Source organism: Microdochium trichocladiopsis, assembly GCF_020744255.1.
Source record: "Microdochium trichocladiopsis strain MPI-CAGE-CH-0230 chromosome Unknown B0I36scaffold_3, whole genome shotgun sequence".
Classification (NCBI taxonomy): Eukaryota; Fungi; Ascomycota; class Sordariomycetes; order Xylariales; family Microdochiaceae; genus Microdochium; species Microdochium trichocladiopsis.
Window position 1 is genome coordinate 4060518 of NW_025763546.1, and position 19679 is coordinate 4080196.

Consider the following 19679-nt stretch of genomic DNA (forward strand, 5'->3'; position numbering starts at 1 on the left):
TAGGTGGGAAGGTGCTTGCCTTAAATGTGTGTGGTTGACGATGGGGTTGATAATTTCGCTTCACATCTTCCGACGAATCCGATTTACGGGTGGCTCGCTCTCTGTTGGGGCTTTGTGATGAAGTGCTTGGCATTTCGGGGTGTTCAAGAAGTTTGGCCGTCAACGTCGTTGTCGAACTTGCAAGCGAGTGGCTCCACGTGCAAGAAGCGTTGAGTCTGATTGGCTCTTTGGGGGAACGAGTTGTCGAGTTTCCGCAACTGGCACAACCGGATCTGCGGCCTTCCAAGGTTGCATGTGGGGCCGCTGTTCGCTTACCTCCAAGCGTTAACGGTGGTTCTCCTTTAGTGATGTCTGGCAATGGGTTTAGTGCAAAGCGGCGGGGGCTCTTGGCGTGCATCGGGGTCCCTCTTGCTGCTGGCGACAGAGCGTCGCTGCTGGCCTCACGTGTGCGCCTTCCCGCTTTGAACTCCTTTCATTCTGTCTCGGGCCCTGTCTTTTGCGCGCGACAGATGGACAACATGGACAGACAGGATGTGCATCACTTCCGCATGAGTCCACCGGGGTCCCCCACGCCCCGCCGCCCCGGCAAGGTCCCGTCATTGTTCGAGGGGCTCGAAAGTGGCAATGGGCCACTTATGGTTTGTCCACGGACACGATGGTCCAGGCTTGGCCCTGCAGTCCGCAGACTGACGAGTTGTTCTTGTCGGGCATCGATCCCGGTCTGGTGGACTTGTATGTGCCGCAGGGGAGATGAGATGAGATGAAAGATGGTGATAATGAATTCTTGGCACGCCGTCCGACGATGCAGTATATAGGTTGGGCGATGATCCCACCTGGTCCTGAACCCTTTTGATTGTGTCATCATCCTGTCACTTTCGGTCATTTTCGGTCCTTGATTTCCTTGACTGTCTGGTATCCACGGAAAGGAAGACGCCGCGGTTTTCAGGCACTACACTCGTTCAAGAGCTGAAGATCATTGTGGGCCGACATCATCCAAGATGCTGTCCAAGACAATCCTGCTACAGCTAGCGACGCTGCTGCCCGCCGTGCTGGCGGGCGAGTACACGCTGCGCGAAGTCGGAGCTCGCAACACCCTTGTAAGTGCACACACACACACCCACGCCCCGCGACCATCTCAAGCTCTAGACAACCCCGCTGCTCAGACACGGACAACCACGAGCAAAGCTGACACATGTCGCTCTCCAGGACTGGCGCGTTTGGCTCGAGAATGACGGAAAGGTCGTCTCCTTCTGACACGATGTCCCCGTGTATCCGATCCCCAACGACAAGCGCATCATCAACATGGTCGTCGAGATCCCCCGCTGGACCGACGGCAAAATCGAGATCAAGCGCACCGAGCCGATGAGTGTGTATTCCGCCATTATCTCACCGAACCGAGGCCCAACTTACGTCTGCGAGTTGGTTTGTTTGGCACTGACAATAGCACCTTGCAGACCCAATCTTCCACGACGACAAGGACGACCTGCCCCGTTTCGTCGAGAGCGTCTGGCCGCACAAGTCGTACCCGTTCCTGTACGGCTCGATCCCACAAACTTGGGAGAGCCCGAACTTCAACCACGACTTCACCAACTTTCCGGGCGACAACGACCCGATTGATGTGTTTGATATCGGTCTTGAGTAGGTTGCGGATTTTGCGCAAAAGTCCGGTGAGGATAGCATGCACTGACAAAATGAACATCTAGCCCCGGCTACGTCGGCCAAATCAAGCAGGTCAAGATCCTCGGCGGTCTTGCGCTGGCTGATGTAAGTCATGCTTCGTTATGCGCTTCTTCGTGTATGTCGATACAAACACATGGCGCTGACACTGCAGCACAGGGCGAAGAAACGGACTGGAAGATCCTTGCCATTGACACCAACGACACTCTTGCGGGGTTGGTCAACTGTAAGTCAAAACCATTTACCCCTCAAACTCCACGCAGCTGCGATGTTGAAGCTGACAAACTGCAATACAGCGCTCGAGGACCTTGAGAAGTACCGCCCCAACCTCGCCCAGACTTTCTATGACTGGTTCACCGTGAGTCACTCTCTAGGTTGGCTGGGATACTTCCAAGCGTCTCTCCTCTCCTAACCACTCAGTGCATAAACAGTACTACAAGGTCGCCCGAGGTGACGACCTGATCCCTATCATCGGCAACGCTTACCAGGACGCCGTGTTCATCGAGGACGTCGTGGCCGAGGGCCACGGTTACTGGGCCGAGTTGGTCGCGGGCACCGTCGACACGGGCAAGATCAACTACAATCAGACCTCGGACCCGTTGCTCAAGGACAGCTACGTCACGGCCTGCGAGGTCAGCGGCAAGCTGGGAATCCCGCACGAGAGCAATGTCTTGCCTGCCGCGGCCAAGCCGGCCAAGTACGACCACTGGTATTACCTGGATGAGAACCGCAAGCTGATTGAGATCTGAGCGTCGGGCAAGTCTGCGGTTAGCAACACCGCTTTACGAGCGATGGTAACTGCTGGGTAGCGTGTATCAAAAGAAACAGAAAAGCATCAATTGAAGAAAACAATGCTCATACTGGTGACTACTCCCTCTGGCAACCCCCAGCACCATATTTCCTCTACTGCCATTCCAGACGCCACAACATGCGACCCCTCAAAGCCCAACTCCAGAAACAAACTCACACAACCTCTCTGACCTTGCCACTCTCAACCTCATAAACCCAACCACTCACCCGACCCCCACCCGCCTGGCTGCCCTGGCCCTCACTCTCCGTGATCACAACCCCACTACCTCTCAAGAACTCGACGTCCTCCCTGACGGCCTTCTCCAAGTCGCCAAACGGCAAGAAGTCCAGCCCGGCCACCTCGGCGGCCGCGCTCTGGCCGAGGTTCTGCTTCACGAGGGCCCGGGCGTCGTCGTTGGAGAAAGTCAGCATGCCGCAGCCCGTGTGCTTGACGAGCACGATCTCGCGCGTGCCCAGGAGCTGCTGGCTGATGACGATGCTGCGCAGGGCGTCGCGCGCGCTGGCGCCCGCGTTGCGGATCACGTGCGCGTCGCCGAGGTCGATGCCGAGCGCGGCGGCAGGGTCGATGCGGGCGTCCATGCACGTCACTTTTTTGACGTGTTGTCCTGGTCAGCAGAGGGGCCTTTCGAGAAAAAGGAGGAAAAAGAACAAAAAGAAACAGGGAGAAAGAACATGGGGGTTATGTCGAGTTTTGTGGTTTGTGTTGGGATGTTGTTGACGGACGAGGAGAGGGGAAGGGGAATTGGTGGCGGATTGCTTGCATTGCGGGCACAGGGCTGAAAGTGACTTACAGACGAGGTACTTCTTCCCCGGTGGGAGTGGGAGGTGGCCCTTGTCAAAGGTGCTTGCGTACTCGATATTGCTCTTCTTGAGGTTCTCCTGGATCGCTGACATGCTGGGCAGATTTCTCCGGAGTCGCTTTGATTGAGTGATTACGGCCGACTGATACAAGAGAAAATACAAACAGCACCTCGATCATTCGGCAAGAGTGGGCAATGCGGAGAAGGTTAGTCTTTATGCCGAAGTAGTATCGGGATATGCTTTTGTACTTAGGTGGCCGAAGGGCTTAAAAACCTCAGCTCGCCCACCACACGCGCGCCTGCGTGACTGGAGCGTACAATGGCGTGCTTGTATGTCTTACCAATGCCTTGGGACCGAGTGATGTTTCTTCTCCAAATCCCGAGCCCCGGGGACTGGTGTGTTGCTTCTCCAAACTCCGAGCCCCGGGGCTGGGGTTGCTTCACCGCAATAGCCTTACGTGCGTCACAGAGCTCCCGCCTCTGTGATAAGGAACCCCGCGTTTTTTCGGGAGGTGGAACCCCCAAGATACGCCAAGCATTGCACCATTCAGCCACGGGTCGGCGGCTTTCGGCGGTTCACAGCATTGTGAAGCCTGTGTCATGGCTGATATGCTCTGGAGTGATTTGTGAATGATACCAGGCGGAAGACATTTGCGATCAAGTAGCGCTTTGGTTGCAAGACATTAGGCCAAGTCGATCGATGCAATGTCACTGAGAGCCCGCCAGGAAATCATCGGCAGTCACCTTGAATTACACTGCGCCAGGGCCGCGCCCCACAGGCAGTGTGCTGAATCACCTTCCTCCACTGGACATACTGCCTTGTTCACGATACGGTCGCCATGAGTGGATATGTGGTTCATTAAGTGGATTCAAATAAGGATCTATCAATATTACTGCATCGATTGTATCAACAAATAGTACGGTCCAAATCTCCCATCTATCAGTACGCTTCCACCACGGCGGGCCAAGAATTCAGCACAGAAGAAATAAGGAAAGACACGCTTGGAATTGAAACCGATCCGCCCAAAATCCTTGGCAATGTGGTACGCATGGTAAGCCCATAGGAAAAGTCTCAGTATCTGTAGCCTCCATCGCTGCGGCGGTACTGCCGCTCAATGTGTTCCTGGGGGTCCGGGTAGGGAAGTGGCTCATCGCGCTGCTGGCGTGGTGCACGAGCGCGACGGTGGTGGTCACGGCTGTCGCCAGAGCCATAAACGTAAGGGATCCCGTAGTCATTGTGGCCATTGCCGTCAAAGGAGCGGCGTGGCACGTGGCGGTAAGAAGGCTGCCGCTCCGGGACTACGGGGTACTGCGCATAGACGACTTGCTCGGGGGAGAAAGTCCGTCGTGGCAGCGGTGGTGGAGGAGGAGGAGGAGGCTGGTAGTGGGTGGACTGCCGTCCATGGTCAGCGTGAGTGGGACGCTGTTGCTGGCGAGAAGAGGCTGGGGAATAGGTGGTATAATAACCCTCAGGCTCATCTTCCCAGACATCTCTGGGATCCTGAAAGATGAAAGGCGGCTGGGGTACAGAGCGGGGAGTAGAAGAATGCTGCGGGGATGCCTGCTGACCCGCAGGGTATTCGTATACACGGTACTCCGTGGTTGATCCCTGGGTTCGCTCAGGTTGTCGGGATTGATGCTGGGAAGTGTTTAAGCTCGGGAGGTCGTCGCGGCCTCGCTGAGGGGAGTAGCTGAAGTCATGAACCTTGGCACCGGAGCCCCTCTTCTCCATGGCTGGCGCTCGAGCACCTTGAGCTTCTGACTCGGTCCTCTTGGCCTCGTTCTGTTTCTTCAACAAGCGCTCCCTCTCAGCCTGCTTTCCCCGCTGATAAGCCTTTTCAAGCCTTTCGGCTTCCAGGCGCTTCTTGGTTTCTCTGTCCTTCTGCCTCTCCGCGGACTCATTCTGCTCCTGGTGTTGCCGGATCAGCTCTTCATAGCCGATCCGGACTTGTTCGTGCCGAGCTTCCCTGCGCTGGTGCTCCATCTCGATCTGCGCGGCTGTCTCGAGACGAATCTGCTCCAAAAAGTGCTCGGCGCAGAGGTTGGTCTCGTGGCGGGACGCATCAATACTGCGCTCTTTCAAGCAGCCGCCTTTGGTGCACGAATGCAAGGCTACGCAGTAAAGACCGTGCTCCTCAGCCGGGTTGATGCAACCCTGGGCATAGCACTCGTGACGGCTGCAGTACGCGGCATCAGGCTTGGTCATGGAATGGCGGCCCGCGGAACAGTCGGAGACCTTGCAGCAGTCTTTCAATGGATTGATTAGCTGTCGACTCAATGACTGACATAAGGGGAGGAGGAAGAGGAGGGTGAGGAGGAGGAGGAGATGCTTACGGTCCATGCAGAAGAAGGATTTCTTTGCACGCGACAAGTCGCACCCAACAATGCGACAGCCGTGGTCGGAGCAGAAGTACCCGTCCGCCATGGCCAGCTGGTCGCACGAAGAGATGTGGCACTCGCGATGCTTTTCGCAGCGGCCCGCCTCATTGGCGCGCTGGTGGCACTTGGGGAGTGAGCACTCGTGCTGCTTGCAGAATGTGCCTTTCTCCGCCGGTACGCGGTCGCAGTTGCGCTCGGCGCACGCCAGGTGTCGTTGACAGTGCTTTCGGCCGGGAAGGGACTGGATGATGCAGTCTCCGTGATGACAACGGTCTAAGATGAAAAATGTGTGTGAGTTCGACTGGTTCTATTGTATGACGGATTGGATGACTGACGTGTACTGCAGAACCAAGCGAGGGCCGAGTTTGGTTCACTGTTCTTGCCTTGCTTGCTACAGCCTGGAGAGGAACACATTGAGTCTGCTGGCATGGTTAAAACAAGTTTGGTCTTTGAATAAGCTCTGATGAAAGGGCGAAGGAACCACTGCTTACGTGCTACACAAACTCCAGCACGAGGCTGCATGGCCGGTGCCGAGCAGAAGCCCGAGTGGTTGTCGAACTTTCTCAAGCAAGAGTCTGCAGTGCCATGGCCAGTCAGCAAAAGGGCGTCCATGACAACTTTGGGACCATGAGGGAATGCACTAACGGTCTTTGCAATGTTCTGAATACTCATAAAACTCTCCCAACTGGCTCTCCCGCTTGCAGTGTATCTTCTTGCACCCGGGCACGGCGCACTTCCTGTCGCCGTGTGAGACGACTGAGCTTCGAGAGTTGCCAAAGCCGGGGCTGTAGCTCGCATATGGTGAAAGGTGAGTCATCTTGTCGACTGTGTTCTGTGCGTTCTGATTGTGCTTGGCCTACACAGATCGGCCGACCTGTATTGTGGACGAAGAGTCTGAGGCGGAGTTGGTCTTGCGAACAAGCCTCGGCGAAACTGTTTGCAAACAGGAAGAAGTGCAGATTCAAGTGGATTAACCGACTTGAAAGTAATCCGGTATGGATCACAGAAGAAGATTTCAGAGGACTCTTCAGCCGGGCGAGGCGAGGCATTCTTATACAATCTCGAAGAGCCCGTCGAGGCTGTCAAGTGTAATAACATCAGGCGCGACCCGACAATGGCTCAAGTAGAGATGCAACCAGGGTGTTTGAGGCCACTGCAGGGATCCTGCGTTCAAGAACAAAGAGAATGGGCCTCCGGTGTGTGTGTGGCTCCTGCTAAGCCTACCACAGTTGAGAAGTCGACTAACCGGGGGACTTTGGCAGAGTCTGATAGGCTGACTGGGTGCTGTGTGACCCCTTTTGGGAGGGTGGACGGGGACTGGCGAGCCAAGGCGGACCAACCGGCGGAAGGTGGCTGAACCCCCAAACCCCTGGCGGTCCTGACGCTGTGCAACAACACAAGGCGCCCAAGGAATGGGCCTTGGGGAGGAGGAATCAATCAGGCTGCAACGAGACAGATGACTAACACAGACACGAAAACAGAGGTCCCTGGATCTTCCGTCGAGGAAAGCCTCGCCTTCGAGCCGGCTGATCGCGCACAGAGCGGGTTGCGCGTGTATCGATGTACCATTACGCTAATATGCAATGTCTAGTTATTGTGGTTTTGCGGCGCGTTAGCCAGGACCTCGCCCAGCTCATGCAAAAATACACCAGGAGCATGACAAGGACGTCTACGAGCTCCAGGGCCAGATACTTGAGATGTGGCGTGGTGGATACAAGGTGGGCGGGAATCTACAAACCAGCCCATATGCGTGCAAATGGTTATGCTCTGGTGAATTTTCCGGGGTTACTGGGGGCTACCCGTGTCTAGTAGCATGCAAATTATCAGCTTCTTGCTTGCTGCTATCCATTCCTCGCCAGAACCAGTCGGTTTGTCGCATACACGCTGCGGGTCTCGACCCTGATGCGCAATGGCGTAGTGTCTAGGCACCAAATGTGGGACTCGTCTCCGTACGGTTCCTTCACAGCAATCTACCTTCTCCGCCATCAAGCCGGGGGTTAAATGAACCTTGATTCTGTCAGGTTGAAGGATGTGTCCCGCACTGTGCCTAGCGATTACTGACTGTACTGTGCCTGTGACTAACACTTCCTCAGCATGTGCCTGTCACGAGTCTATTCGACTAGACGTGGCAGCACCACAATCTTGGCCGCCCTGGCCGTCGCAAAGCGGCCTTGCGCAGGCCATCCTACTTCCTGTAGCACGCCTTGTCGACCATGATCAATTGGGCCACACTCGCTGACAGTGGTGGATCTGATTGGCCCGATCTTTTGGGATCAATCACAGAAGAAGGGGCACAATTGGGATGCGGGAGGGTGGGCGCTGCATGACACAATAAAGAAAATCGGCCGTCTGGTTGCGTGTGCACACCAGCTGCAGCAACTGCCATCCGGTGCTGAATGACCAGCTTGGCTGTGCAATCCATATGAACATCCCACGACGAGCAGGGGGGGCTGCAGGTTCAAACAGGCAGCTTACAAGGTCTCCAGCAAAGAGCAGTGCTGTGGGATTCCGCGCTTGACGGTATGACCAACATTTACAAGTTGGCGTTTCTGTGACACAGTACAAGAAATCCAGCCGTATTCTTTTGCTTCGAAAAGTGACCTTTGGCTTTTTGTGACTGCACTCCCTGCACTGCACTGTCGGGTCACGATACCTCCTGCTTTGACCTTGCTGCTAAGCAGCACACAGCCCCCTCCCGTGGGGGCCGTAACCAACAGAAGTGGAAGAAAGTCGTCAGCGTGACACCCCTGCGTCCAGGGCCCTTTCCAAAGCTTTGGGCCTCCAGCATCAGTACGGTGTGACTACATATCTCTGCTATCGATTGTGTCAGGGAAAAACGCACGGCGCTTTTCTGGAACATGCGTTCGCCAGCGGGTCCATGCATATGGACTATGACAGGACCCTCTCGGAGTCAACGGCCGTGCTGGTTACTGTTTAATGATCAGCAGCTGGCTCTGGGCGGAAATCTGGCAGGTCTAACTACCCAACTAGGTTCCGCCAGTGAACAGGATTGGCCATGAGTCCGCCACACGAGACTTGGCATGGCGATTCAACGGCAGGGGCCCGGACGGTGGTCTCTCTCTCTCTCACGAACACCCCCTTTGGCTGTCACACAAATTTCAGAAACGCTGCCACCGATTACTTATTGCGTCATTGACACTGTTTTCGTCACCGAGAATTGCGGTCGCTTTTTATTGTCCTGCACTGGGGTGTCATGCGGTGGAATCGCAAAACACGACTGGAAGCGGTGTGGCGCAGCCAAAAGGGGAAAGAGGGCAGATTCCGCCTTCTGGTACATCATGGTATTTCACACCACGAGGGAGGAAGAGAGAATCCGTGGCAATCCGTGGCGGTGTGAGGATGCAGTATCGGGACCAACAGTTCTTGGCAAGGCTGTTTCGCTGCCAGGAGCCGGCCACATGAACATGAAGATGGTGCAGATAGCTTAGCGTGCAGACATTGCTGTCCTGCGGGCTCTTCGCCAACAGAAAAGCAATCTCATCATTCGCCGCCATTTGCTTTCACGCTTCAGCTTGCCCAGCCTCAACGGTAATATGTTGGTTATGAGTGGAAGCAGATGACCCGTCTGTAAGGTGCTGTGAGTTCCACAACCTGAGTTGCCGAAATAGTGGGACCTCCCTGGCATGAAGGGGCTTGCTTGGAATTGGGAGACTTTACGACCGACCAATTACTGCTGGCCTAATTATTCAGAAATTCTCCATTGAACCTCAAGTTGATAGTTGCTAGTCGATGTCATTAGCCAACAGGTAATGTCTTCGTGGTGTCTCCCCAATGGCATACATTGCGGCGCGGTTTGGATAAGTGGAACCGCAACCCGTTTATGACTGATGATTTTAGCATGCAACTTGAAACAACGCAGCATAAGCGATTGGGACTTTGGAGTTGAGTACGACTTGGCAATAGTCATGCGAACTATGACACTCTCGGTACACCACCAAGTTGCGTGGAACAAAACCTGCCCACCCTCGGTAGCGACATCACCGCGACTATCATTGTGGCCGCGGCGATCGGTAGACGCCGCCAGTCCTTCTCAGTCTTGTTTCTCGTCGATGCGGCCACCAACACGACGACAGTTTAGACACACATATCACTCATGGAACCTGTGCTTCCCAGTCTTGCGCATCTTAGACATTGTGAGGAAGCAACTCTTCCAGGCATCGTGCAAGTAAAGCCGATGATTGGCTACATCCATTTTCTTGTCTGAGGCGGAGAACGAGGTAGTCTGGGACCCTCTGGCCTGGTACGCATCTTTTGCAGAGTTCAAAACGATAGCTTTATTGATAAAAACCTGAAGAGTCTCATGGCATCGATCAGAAACCCCTTGCCCGACTAAACGAGAGCGGAACCAATCTTGGAATGCGAGGCAACTTTTCCCGAGGACTGTCTTTTGTGGTTGCATATGGTCTATGCCCATACTGCTGGATCTTGCCAACCGCAATCTCGTGAGGGAGCTTGCCACAATCCCGCCACCGCGCGACGTTGTCGCTGTGGTCATGCCGCACCCCTCAGAGTGGAGGCGACATAGATCAGCTGTGGCACGAGGCTGATAGCCGGTGCCCTAATCCGGCGGCAGCGGGAAAATTACAGTTCACTTATGCGCAGGACATGGACTGTTTGTGCTCGTGCCGGAAAGGGGATGTTACCATAAGGGCTTCTTCGACGATGCCAGCGTGGCAGTGTCACCAACAACTCCCAAGCCCTCTTCAGCTTCGCCACTCGTGCCGCTATCTCGCTGGCATTCGTCTCGCATATGGTTGAGCATGTGCATGGCCCATACACACCTCAAAAAGCAACGCGACCTCTGGTGTTATGGGGACGTAAGATGCTGGTTCGGACGGTGCATTCGCCGGCTCGAGCTCTCCGTAGGGCGGGATGGGTGTGGAGAAGGTCGTGCTGACACCTATGCCGTAGGAATCATGACAGACGGAGTGAATCGTGACTCGACAGGTAGCATTTGGTGTTAGTCTGAATCGCGGGTGGCAGGCGTACACCCGCCGCATGGTGATTCACAATATGTAGAGAAAGTATGTTGTCAAGGCGACTGAGTCAGAAAGACTTACCCGCTCACGTATGTTCGTGATAGTTGTGCATCGAAAGGGTGGCAGATCTCCAGCATGAAATCGTGCCTGTATTTTCTCGGGCTGCCGGCTAAGGATGATACTTACACTGCTGAACACACGTCACCGGGAAAGCTTGCGGAGTGTCTGTCTCTCACGAGCAGCAGCATTCACAATCATGTAGAACTGTCGCTCAGGGACACACGGGGTTTCGTGGGTTCGTTTTACTGTATTGGTTGGGCGCTCTGCCCGAGAGTGCCATGGAGACTCATTGCCCGCTGTGGCTGCTAAGTGGTATCATACACGTTCGTCTCATCCATCTCCCATCGCCTGTCTGGGGATTACACATTGAGAGGACCCTTGCCCTGGCCGACGGTAGGGCCCTTGGCGAGGCCCTGGCTCTGGCCGCCGCTGGCTGGGAGGCCCTCGATGGCCTCGCCGTGCTCGTGCTCCGGCATGGGGGCCGTCTTGTCGGCACGGGCCACGTGGTCGGACTGTTTTCGCAGAAAATGATAATCAGCAATGTGGTGTAGTTTGAAAGGGGACTCTCAACATGGGGGGGAAACTCACGGTAGGCTCCTGGCCGGCGCCGTGGATGATTTCGTTGTTGTGGGGGGCAGCTCAGGGGCGTTGTGTGCGTGGCTTCCGTCGCGAGGCATGTTGGCGGTTATGTGAGGAAGAGGAAGGGTTGGTTGTTGTAGTTGTGATGATGATGATGTTGTTTGTTGGATGAGGTGAATGTCAACTGGAAGAGAAGGAAGACATGACGGAAGACCGCAGCATTCAGCGGCTCAAAATATATCGTGAAACTGAACCTCGAGTGACGTTTGTAGTGCGCCTGGAGCTGCCGAGCTTGACGTCATCCCAGGAGCTGTGGAGGGGCACGCGAGCGGCCGGGAAGCCACGCCGTGTCGATTACCTAAAGTCCCACCATGCCGCCTTACTCGCGCGTGCTCCAACGGACGGTTCTACTAGAGGTGAAGGCCAAGGCCAGGCTGGCCAAGCGTCGTGAACGTCATTGTGATGAAGATGGAGCTGTGGGCCGAGAGGATCGGCTTCACCCGTGGAGCTGTGGGGTGGTGTCGGCAGCGCACAGGGGGGCCTGGCCGTTCAGGCACCACATCCCTGGCAGCCAGGGGAGAAAACGCTCCGGCTGCCGGACTCTGCAGATGGCGTCTTCCACAACGCGTGTCTACTGTAGCAGCCAAGACACAACCACCCCACGGATCAAGACCTCAAGGTGTGGTGTCGAGCCTGCAAGTCTGACGGCTGTGCCTGGCAAGAGGCCGTTGGTGATCAGCAACACGTGTTTGAGTGTGCCTGCTATCAGGCATGTCTTGTGCTGTAACTCGTCTCGAAATCACGGGAGTGCCTGCACAAGTTTCACAGCTCAGCATGTGGGGGGTGTGTGTGTGGCCCACCCGCCTCAGATCGCCGATTTCCTTCTTCCAACGTCCACCCAGTCAGCCTCGACTCGCGACCCTCAACTCATGATGGGGCCAAACAGCATAAGCATGAGCTGGCAGGCGCTGGGTAAGGCTCACCAGTGTCACGACTAATAGATCTCAGATCGCGGCGATTTGATGACAGGCATTTTACCCGTTCCGCTTGTTTACGTTACCTTATGTAGCGGACAAAGCAGGCAACCATAGACACAATCCAGAAGCGAACTCGGAAGATTGTTGCATTATGCTTGTTTAGGCGATTCACGATGTATTAGCATCCATCCATAGCTTTCTGGGATTCCACCATGGAAAACTCTCCGCTAGCAATATCTCCTCGCATTCTGAAGCAGCACGAGGAAACCAGCCTTCTGCATGCTTGCCTTCCAGCTTCTTTTTTTGTGTCCTTTGCGTCGGCATAATTGATTGGGAGTTGAGTGATGCCCCCTTCGTGCCCGGTCCCTGCAAAACACAACTGGGTGTCACCAGACTCATTGGCAGACGCAGACCTTCAAATGCATATTATATCACATACGCCTCACGTCACAGTTGTGGTCGAGACGAATCGCTGCCTTGGAACACTTTCAAGATTTAATGGGCGAACATCACCGCGACGATAGCTTTATCGCGGGAGAGGGCCTCCCATCTTGCAAGCCACAGGCGACGCTCGCGATCTAAAGAACAACCCGCAGATGCGCTGTCCAGTGAATTGATCGCCCAGACGACATTCACTCTACTACAAGCCACACATCCATCTTGCCGCCAAGTTCCTCTTTTTTCATTTACACGTTCCCCTCTAGCTACACTTTCCTTGGCTCGGAAGGTTTCTGCTCCCGTGGCAGACAACTCTTACCTGATTTGAACAGCTTGGCAGCCTTGGCGGAACCACCGACGACCCTGACAAAGGAAACACACCTTCCCTCCAGGAAACCCGAAGGGCGTATCAAAATGAACCGCCCAGCTCCCCAGGTAGGTCTCACGTGGCCATCACTACCTGCACTACGAGCACCCTCAACCCCTGGCACCGCTCTGGCCACTCATTCTCTAACTCACGACAAAAACAACAACAACAACCATCAGCACGCAACCGTTCCGGCACTGCCAGTCCCCGGCAGAGAGGCAGAACGAAATGCCGCCCCGCGTGATCAGCAATGGCACACGCCGCAAGGCTGCCAGAACTCGGATGGCAGACATGAAGAAACCGAGGAAGGTGGCAGCAGCGGCTGGATTGCCGACGCCAATGATCTGGCCTGCAGCTGCAACCTCGAGAAGCAATATCTCCCTGGTGGCGGGATGACCAGAGCGGGCGGCGAGTCCGATCATCACGCTGCTTCCTGCAGCATGGATCTCGACCTGCCTGCCCAGCTCGAAGATGACGAACTCGAACTGGTCGATCAGAGCATGTGCGTTGGTCACAGTAGCTTGATCGACAACGGGACTCGGCATGCCAAAAGGTACAGCGATAACGACAGCAACGGTTACACGATGATGAATGGCGATGACGGAGGTCGCGATAGCTACAGCCACAATTACATGGGCGATGACAGGGACGTCCACGAGCAGGAACGAGCCGACGCGTTTCCCCTTGCCACGCCGAATGCGCAGCACGTAGACAACGGCGGGACAAGCCCACCGCAACAACAGCAACAGCAACAAGAAACAGAGGAAGTACCTGACGAGGCGTTTGGGGATCTCTTTGGCTTGGATGTCCCCAGGCCCGGCGGCCCTCCCGGCAGCCCACAATCCGGATCACGGGAACACCATCAGACACGGACAAGCAGCTGGGACGACGCGAGCAGACGGTTCGGACAGTTCAAAATCACGGGACAGGTCGATGGGCGGTATGTCTACGACGCCGGGCTGCCAACGCCACCAATCACGCCCAGTGGTCCCAGAGAGGGCGAGACCGCCGAGAGGGACGACGACGACGACGACGACAGCGATGATGATGATGGTGCGAGCGAAGAAAACGAGCCTGATGACGATCTCGCCGATAGCAACACACTGGCTCCTGCAAACGCACAACATGGTATACATATACTCATGCCTTGGGCTCGGGATCCAAACAAGCCACAGCCGTGGGACAATGACTCGCGCTTCGGGCTTGGCTGGATGACACCCTACGGCGGCCTGACCATGGTGCCTGTGTGGCGGCTCGATCCGCCGTTGGAGCAGGATATTCTGGTCACGCTTTGGCAGGCCGGCGTGTTTGACAAGAACGAGGGTGGCGGCAGCATGAACACCCGCGACGACGCTCACGCGGTTGATGCAGGCGGAGTAGGAGCAAACAACACGCCGCGCTCCTGCTGGTCGAGCAAAGGCATCCGCGTCCGCCGGTTCGTCCGGGATGAGGAACCCGCTCACGCTTCTTCCCTGGAAAGCCATCACGACAGCGGTCGACCTCCAGTCAGTAATAACAACAACACGCTCCCGACGAACTCAAACCAAGCTCGCTACCACGCCGACGATACTAGGAACAGGCTGTACCTTGTCGCCGACGAGCGGAATCCGCAGCGCACCCAGACGTACATGCTCAAGCTCATGCTGCCCTTGTGTCCGCGCGGTGGAGCAAAGACCGCAAGCGAGGTCGCGGCCATGGCGTGGGCACGTGAGAACACTCACCTGCCGGTGCCCCGGGTGCGGGCGTTTTGTACATCTCGAAGGGAGAACCCGATGGGCCTGGAGTGGATCTTGATGGAATATCTCGGGCTCGGCGAGGACATTGACGATGCTGACGATGAAGCTGGCGAGGCTGGTGGTGGTGGTGGTGGTGGTGGTGCTATCGTGAAGGACAGGATGGTCCGGCCGCTGTCTGAGTGCTGGCATGACGTGTCGATGGGCGCAAAGAAACGGATTGTCGAGCAGCTGGCGCAGTATTGTGCTGCCATGTGCAAGAAGCCATTCGGGGGCGGGATTGGGAATGTATATCCCGGAGATGACAAGGGGCTGGTCTTGACCGACAGAACGGAGCGAGAGTATTGCGGCATAGCAGACACCGGCCATGGCGGGCCATTAAAGTTCCACAAAGGGCCAGTGGTGTCAATGCCGTTCTACTAGGGAGAGCGCGGCACGGCGCCTCGGAGCCTCAACAAGAACCCGGGCGAGGACGACCGCTGTGGACCATTCCTGCAGACACGACAGTGGAATCTCGGGAGACTCGACATTGCCCGCGCCGACCTCGAGGAGAAGCTGCGCTGGATGCCCTTCACCCCGAGTGGCCGGCGGCGAAACCCTCTCGGCACGCCGATGACCAGAGACACAAAGTCGCGCCCACAGCAGCAGACCAACATGCAGATTGTTCAGCGAATGCTCAAGCTGAACGCGCGGCTGGTAGCTCTGCAGGATGTCTTCTGGCCTGCACCAGAGTCATCACCATCATCGTCATTGTCATCATCATCATTACGAGCACGGGCGCGGTTACCCATACCGACATTCCTCTGGCACGACAACCTCTCTGCGGACAATCTCCTCGTCGACGAGCACGGCGTGTTGAGGGGGGTGCTTGACTGGGCCGACGTCTCGTGCTTGCCTTCGCACGCGGCATGCGAGCTGCCTGCGGTGCTACAGCTCCAAGACGGCGGTCGTGGCCACAACGACACCGCGCCGCCCCCGGTGCCGCCTCTGCTGGGAACGCGGGGCATGTTTGTCTGGCGGGCGTACTACGCGGAGCTCAAGAGGTACGAGATCGTTGCGATGCGGGAGCTGTTTGTGTCGCTGATGCGGGACTTGTCTGCCACGTGGACTCGGGCGTACGACGAAGCCGGGCTGCTGCGGGACATGGAGGCCGCGATCCAGAACTGCGACAGCGAGGACACGTTTGAAGTGGTGGAAGGGTGGGTTGCTGGGCTCGAGGGTGGGAAGGTGCCGGGCAAGGACATGAAGTGGCTGCATCAGGCACTCTGGCCGGTGTGAGTTTGGGGAGGAATAAAGTTCAGGGTGGACTCATGGGCTGCGGAGCGAGACGTGCTGCAGGTTTCAAAGTCGCGAGCATGGCTAGATCAAGATATTACCGAGAGGATGCAAATCTAGCATATGCAGCAGGCAGAGAAATGCGATCTCGCTCACACGTGCTGCAAACTCTATGGTGTTACATATCGGCCTCGATGAATGGATGGCCGTGGTGAGCTTGTGAGTGGGGAGTTGCTGCCCGTGCCGGGAAGGTTGACGTAGGCACCAACCTTGGAAGCCAGGGTTCGATCAGATAATGCCGGCCACCAAACACGGCCAGAAGCCTCGGCAGCCCCGTGGCAGTCAGTCACTGTGGGCATGCTCGGCGCGAGACCAGCTTTGGTCTGTGGCTTAAGAGAGTGAGTGCCTGGTGTTGTCGCAACGAACGGGGTTTGTCGACGCAGACCACAGCAGCTTGGAGCTACGCATTGAGATGCCCGCAGCTGCTGGTCGACCGTCAACGTGGACGCAAAGCTTTCGTCACTTTAGGCTAAGTGCGCATGGAACAGCTGGGAGCTCCTCTCTGGAGCTACTGAGAACAGACATCTGTGTGCCCCGGTTGATGCATTCTTTCCCCACGGACAAATGGATGCAGGCGTGTTGTGTGGATAAGTGGATAATGGGGAAACAATGGTGGGCGAAGACCGTGCTCGACTCTTGTATACACTGCATAATGGCATGGCCCACATCCACATTCGCAGGCCGCGCAGCCGTGCAGCAGGAGCTCCCCCGCTGCCCCGGCAGCACCGCAGCCCCCAGCGGCGGTCCGGCGGCACTGCTCGATTTTTCACTCCACCACCACACGACCAGCCCAGCCTGCCCGCCTGCCCGACCGCCTCCCCCCCAACCATTTATTTGTTCCCACCTCCACCTCCATCCTACATCACCAGCTGTGCCAGCGTTTCGTCATTTGCACCTCTCGACTTCTTCACAAGTCTTCTCGCCTCACACAAGCCAACATGTTCGCCGCGCGGTCTGTTATTGGCGCTGCCCAGCGCCGGGCCTTCTCTGCCTCGGCCCGTGATGTAAGTCGTCCCACCAGTCGGCCCTTGTTTCCTCGGACGTCTTGGCCTGCTGCTCCCGCGCGTTGCTCTTTTACCACGATGCAATGGCCTCTCAGCATCCGTCTCGACTTGCGCTCGGTGTCAGTCAGTGGTCTAGTTGCCCTACGACAGCTCTGGAGCGATCCAGGTTGCCGCAACTTGACCGACCACCTGCCTCCACGAAATGACGCACTTCCTGCTCTCCACGACCCAACATCGCGACCTCAATCATTGGCCATTACTAACACACCTCTTCCTCCTCGCATAGCTCTCCAAGGTCGCTGTTCTCGGTGCCGCCGGTGGCATTGGTCAGCCTCTGTCGCTCCTCCTCAAGCTCAACCCCCGCATCACCGAGCTTGCCCTCTATGATATCCGCGGTGCTCCCGGTGTCGCTGCCGACGTCTCCCACGTCAACACCAAGAGCGTCGTCAAGGGCTACGACCCCACCCCGACCGGCCTTGCCAACGCCCTCAAGGGCTCCGACATCATCCTCATCCCCGCCGGTGTCCCCCGCAAGCCCGGCATGACCCGTGACGACCTGTTCAACACCAACGCCTCCATCGTCCGTGACCTCGCCAAGGCCTGCGCCGAGTCTGCCCCCGAGGCCAACCTCCTCATCATTGCCAACCCCGTCAACTCGACCGTCCCCATCTGCGCCGAGGTCTACAAGGCCAAGGGTGTCTACAACCCCAAGCGCCTCTTTGGTGTCACCACCCTCGACGTTGTCCGCGCCAGCCGCTTCGTCTCCGAGATCAAGGACACCGACCCCAAGGACGAGAACATCACCGTCGTCGGCGGCCACTCTGGCGTCACCATTGTGCCCCTCTTCAGCCAGAGCAACCACCCCGACCTGAGCTCCAACGCCGAGCTCGTCAACCGCGTCCAGTTCGGCGGTGACGAGGTCGTCAAGGCCAAGGACGGTGCTGGCTCTGCCACCCTCTCCATGGCCATGGCCGGTGCCCGCATGGCCGAGTCCCTCCTCCGCGCCTCCCAGGGCGAGAAGGGTGTCATTGAGCCCACCTTTGTCGACAGCCCCCTGTACAAGGACCAGGGCATTGACTTCTTCGCCTCCAAGGTCGAGCTCGGCCCCAACGGTGTCGAGAAGATCCTGCCTGTTGGCCAGGTCGACGCCACCGAGGAGAAGCTCCTCGAGGCCTGCCTCGGTGACCTCAAGAAGAACATTGAGAAGGGTGTTGCCTTTGTCGCCTCCAACCCCGGCAAATAAGCGCGCTTAGTCTACCCCTTTGAGATGAATTGGCTTAGGACGAACCAAGAAAAAAACAAATCAAGAGAGAGTTCCGCATGGGACGTCAGTCTTTTTCCTGGCTTGGAGTTGTCTGGTCTCCCGGGGAAAACGTGTAATGGGGAGGATGCCCGGGCAGACTTTTGCGCGCCATCTGTACCCTTCATAGACTTGTCTTGATGTGACTATGTAATGAACGAGCTAGGTAGTGTAAGATACGAGATTGACGATTGCCCATGTTTATTAGGGTGGTCCAATTTGTTTGTGAGTTGAGCTATGCATCGCGCGAATGAGTTCAATTCATGTTGTTCCAGTCTGGTTCTGGTGTGAATTTTGAGGACACATGTCCGACTTCATGTGCGCTGGAAATGAGTGGCATGCTCAGCCTCGTTCGCGGTCGTGCTCCAGTCGTCATCTAATGGGCCCGGGCCCCGTAGCAACGAAATGAGGGTGAGTCACCTGAGCTCAAGATGAAAGACACGTTGGAAGTTCCCAATGGAAGGAGAACAGAGTTTTGTCAGCAAAGTGAATGCACAGCCCCGAGGTCTAATCTCGAGAACGCCGTTTCTGAAAGTAACAGAGCCGCAGGAGGGTTTCTTTCCACGTGGCAATTCAGACTGGAGCACGGGCTCGTCTACCCTGCCTGGGCAATCAAATTGGCGGCGGTGACCATGCTGCTGACGATATATGAAGAGAACATACTCCTTTCCTTGTAGACTCTCAGAAAACATTGGTGCTCAGAACGAAACACCAGGTCATTAGCCACAGTATCAGCCGTTTTGTAGTGCTGCTTCAAGCAAAGTTGCACGCTGACGACGGGGTGTGTCTCCACTGTCCTCCGCGCTCGATCCGGAGCCAAAGCCGAGCCACTACTGTACGCTTAGCTGCCCTGGTCTGCACTGCACTGCAACTGCACCTCATCCCATCTTATCTCATCCACTCACTGGCTCAGACTCAACGGTGCTGCGCGTCGATCCCGGCTTACACCAATGCTCTGATTCTCGGGTAAAGTGTCCGAGAAGATATACGCAACGCAAGAATTTGGCAGCCCAGTCACTTATCGAATTCGATCATCAAGACGCATCGAAACCGCCGGATCTGCTTGCGTACGTACGTGCAAGTGGCTGCAGATCTCTACCGGTAGTACACTTCGCCAGTCACTCCCGTCCTCTGACCACGACACGTCGACCACCTGTCAGCCAGCAATAAGGCCAGGAGTATCTAGTCGGTGTCTCGTGCGAAATCCTTCGGCTCCCAGG

The 19679-nt window shown here is 56.4% G+C and overlaps 8 protein-coding genes across 8 annotated transcripts; 5 read left to right on the forward strand and 3 right to left on the reverse strand.

The window, feature by feature from the left end:
• Nucleotides 1-1160: 1160 nt before the first annotated feature.
• On the forward strand, nt 1161-2426 carry B0I36DRAFT_429888 (inorganic pyrophosphatase; the record flags this gene model as incomplete). The annotated part of the gene is given in 6 exon segments (XM_046162511.1): nt 1161-1366; nt 1455-1638; nt 1704-1764; nt 1837-1903; nt 1974-2035; nt 2052-2426. 6 exon segments carry the CDS (start codon nt 1303-1305, stop codon nt 2424-2426), a joined length of 813 nt encoding a protein of 270 aa, XP_046015962.1. The 5' UTR covers nt 1161-1302.
• Nucleotides 2427-2640: 214 nt separating this feature from the next.
• B0I36DRAFT_361192 (carbonate dehydratase) lies at nt 2641-3381 on the reverse strand (the record flags this gene model as incomplete). The annotated part of the gene is made up of 2 exons (XM_046158448.1): nt 2641-3074; nt 3279-3381. The coding sequence occupies 2 exons, from the start codon at nt 3379-3381 to the stop codon at nt 2641-2643; spliced, it is 537 nt and encodes a 178-aa protein (XP_046015963.1).
• Nucleotides 3382-4137: 756 nt separating this feature from the next.
• Nucleotides 4138-6800, reverse strand: B0I36DRAFT_319252 (uncharacterized protein). Its single transcript, XM_046153382.1, has 4 exons — nt 6312-6800; nt 6158-6241; nt 6002-6085; nt 4138-5939 (listed from the first exon to the last, which is right to left on the reverse strand). The coding sequence occupies exons 1-4, from the start codon at nt 6481-6483 to the stop codon at nt 4360-4362; spliced, it is 1920 nt and encodes a 639-aa protein (XP_046015964.1). The 5' UTR covers nt 6484-6800; the 3' UTR covers nt 4138-4359.
• Nucleotides 6801-10948: 4148 nt separating this feature from the next.
• Nucleotides 10949-11759, forward strand: B0I36DRAFT_319254 (uncharacterized protein). The gene is given in 3 exon segments (XM_046153383.1): nt 10949-11240; nt 11320-11353; nt 11365-11759. 3 exon segments carry the CDS (start codon nt 11005-11007, stop codon nt 11443-11445), a joined length of 351 nt encoding a protein of 116 aa, XP_046015965.1. The 5' UTR covers nt 10949-11004; the 3' UTR covers nt 11446-11759.
• A 2340-nt stretch (nt 11760-14099) lies between these two features.
• On the forward strand, nt 14100-15364 carry B0I36DRAFT_97538 (uncharacterized protein). The gene has a single exon (XM_046163678.1). It carries the CDS (start codon nt 14230-14232, stop codon nt 15241-15243), a length of 1014 nt encoding a protein of 337 aa, XP_046015966.1. The 5' UTR covers nt 14100-14229; the 3' UTR covers nt 15244-15364.
• A 110-nt stretch (nt 15365-15474) lies between these two features.
• On the forward strand, nt 15475-16098 carry B0I36DRAFT_319258 (uncharacterized protein; the record flags this gene model as incomplete). Its single annotated transcript, XM_046153384.1, has 1 exon — nt 15475-16098. The coding sequence occupies one exon, from the start codon at nt 15475-15477 to the stop codon at nt 16096-16098; it is 624 nt and encodes a 207-aa protein (XP_046015967.1).
• A 147-nt stretch (nt 16099-16245) lies between these two features.
• Nucleotides 16246-16570, reverse strand: B0I36DRAFT_319259 (uncharacterized protein). The gene has a single exon (XM_046153385.1). It carries the CDS (start codon nt 16452-16454, stop codon nt 16266-16268), a length of 189 nt encoding a protein of 62 aa, XP_046015968.1. The 5' UTR covers nt 16455-16570; the 3' UTR covers nt 16246-16265.
• A 900-nt stretch (nt 16571-17470) lies between these two features.
• On the forward strand, nt 17471-18739 carry B0I36DRAFT_319260 (lactate/malate dehydrogenase). The gene has a single exon (XM_046153386.1). The coding sequence runs from the start codon at nt 17701-17703 to the stop codon at nt 18400-18402; it is 702 nt and encodes a 233-aa protein (XP_046015969.1). The 5' UTR covers nt 17471-17700; the 3' UTR covers nt 18403-18739.
• Nucleotides 18740-19679: the final 940 nt, after the last annotated feature.

Excerpts from the sequence above, each read along its gene's own strand:
- B0I36DRAFT_319252 (XM_046153382.1), bottom strand. The coding sequence starts at position 6,483 with ATGACTCACCTTTCACCATATGCGAGCTACAGCCCCGGCTTTGGCAAC. Across the intron at positions 6,242-6,311 it reads TTCAGAACATTGCAAAGACC|ACTCTTGCTTGAGAAAGTTC; the intron begins GTTAGTGCATTC and ends ATGGCACTGCAG. Across the intron at positions 6,086-6,157 it reads TGCTGGAGTTTGTGTAGCAC|ACTCAATGTGTTCCTCTCCA; the intron begins GTAAGCAGTGGT and ends CCATGCCAGCAG.
- B0I36DRAFT_319254 (XM_046153383.1), top strand. The coding sequence starts at position 11,005 with ATGGAGACTCATTGCCCGCTGTGGCTGCTAAGTGGTATCATACACGTT. Across the intron at positions 11,241-11,319 it reads ACGGGCCACGTGGTCGGACT|GCTCCTGGCCGGCGCCGTGG; the intron begins GTTTTCGCAGAA and ends AACTCACGGTAG.
- B0I36DRAFT_97538 (XM_046163678.1), top strand. The coding sequence starts at position 14,230 with ATGCCTTGGGCTCGGGATCCAAACAAGCCACAGCCGTGGGACAATGAC.
- B0I36DRAFT_319259 (XM_046153385.1), bottom strand. The coding sequence starts at position 16,454 with ATGCCCACAGTGACTGACTGCCACGGGGCTGCCGAGGCTTCTGGCCGT.
- B0I36DRAFT_319260 (XM_046153386.1), top strand. The coding sequence starts at position 17,701 with ATGACCCGTGACGACCTGTTCAACACCAACGCCTCCATCGTCCGTGAC.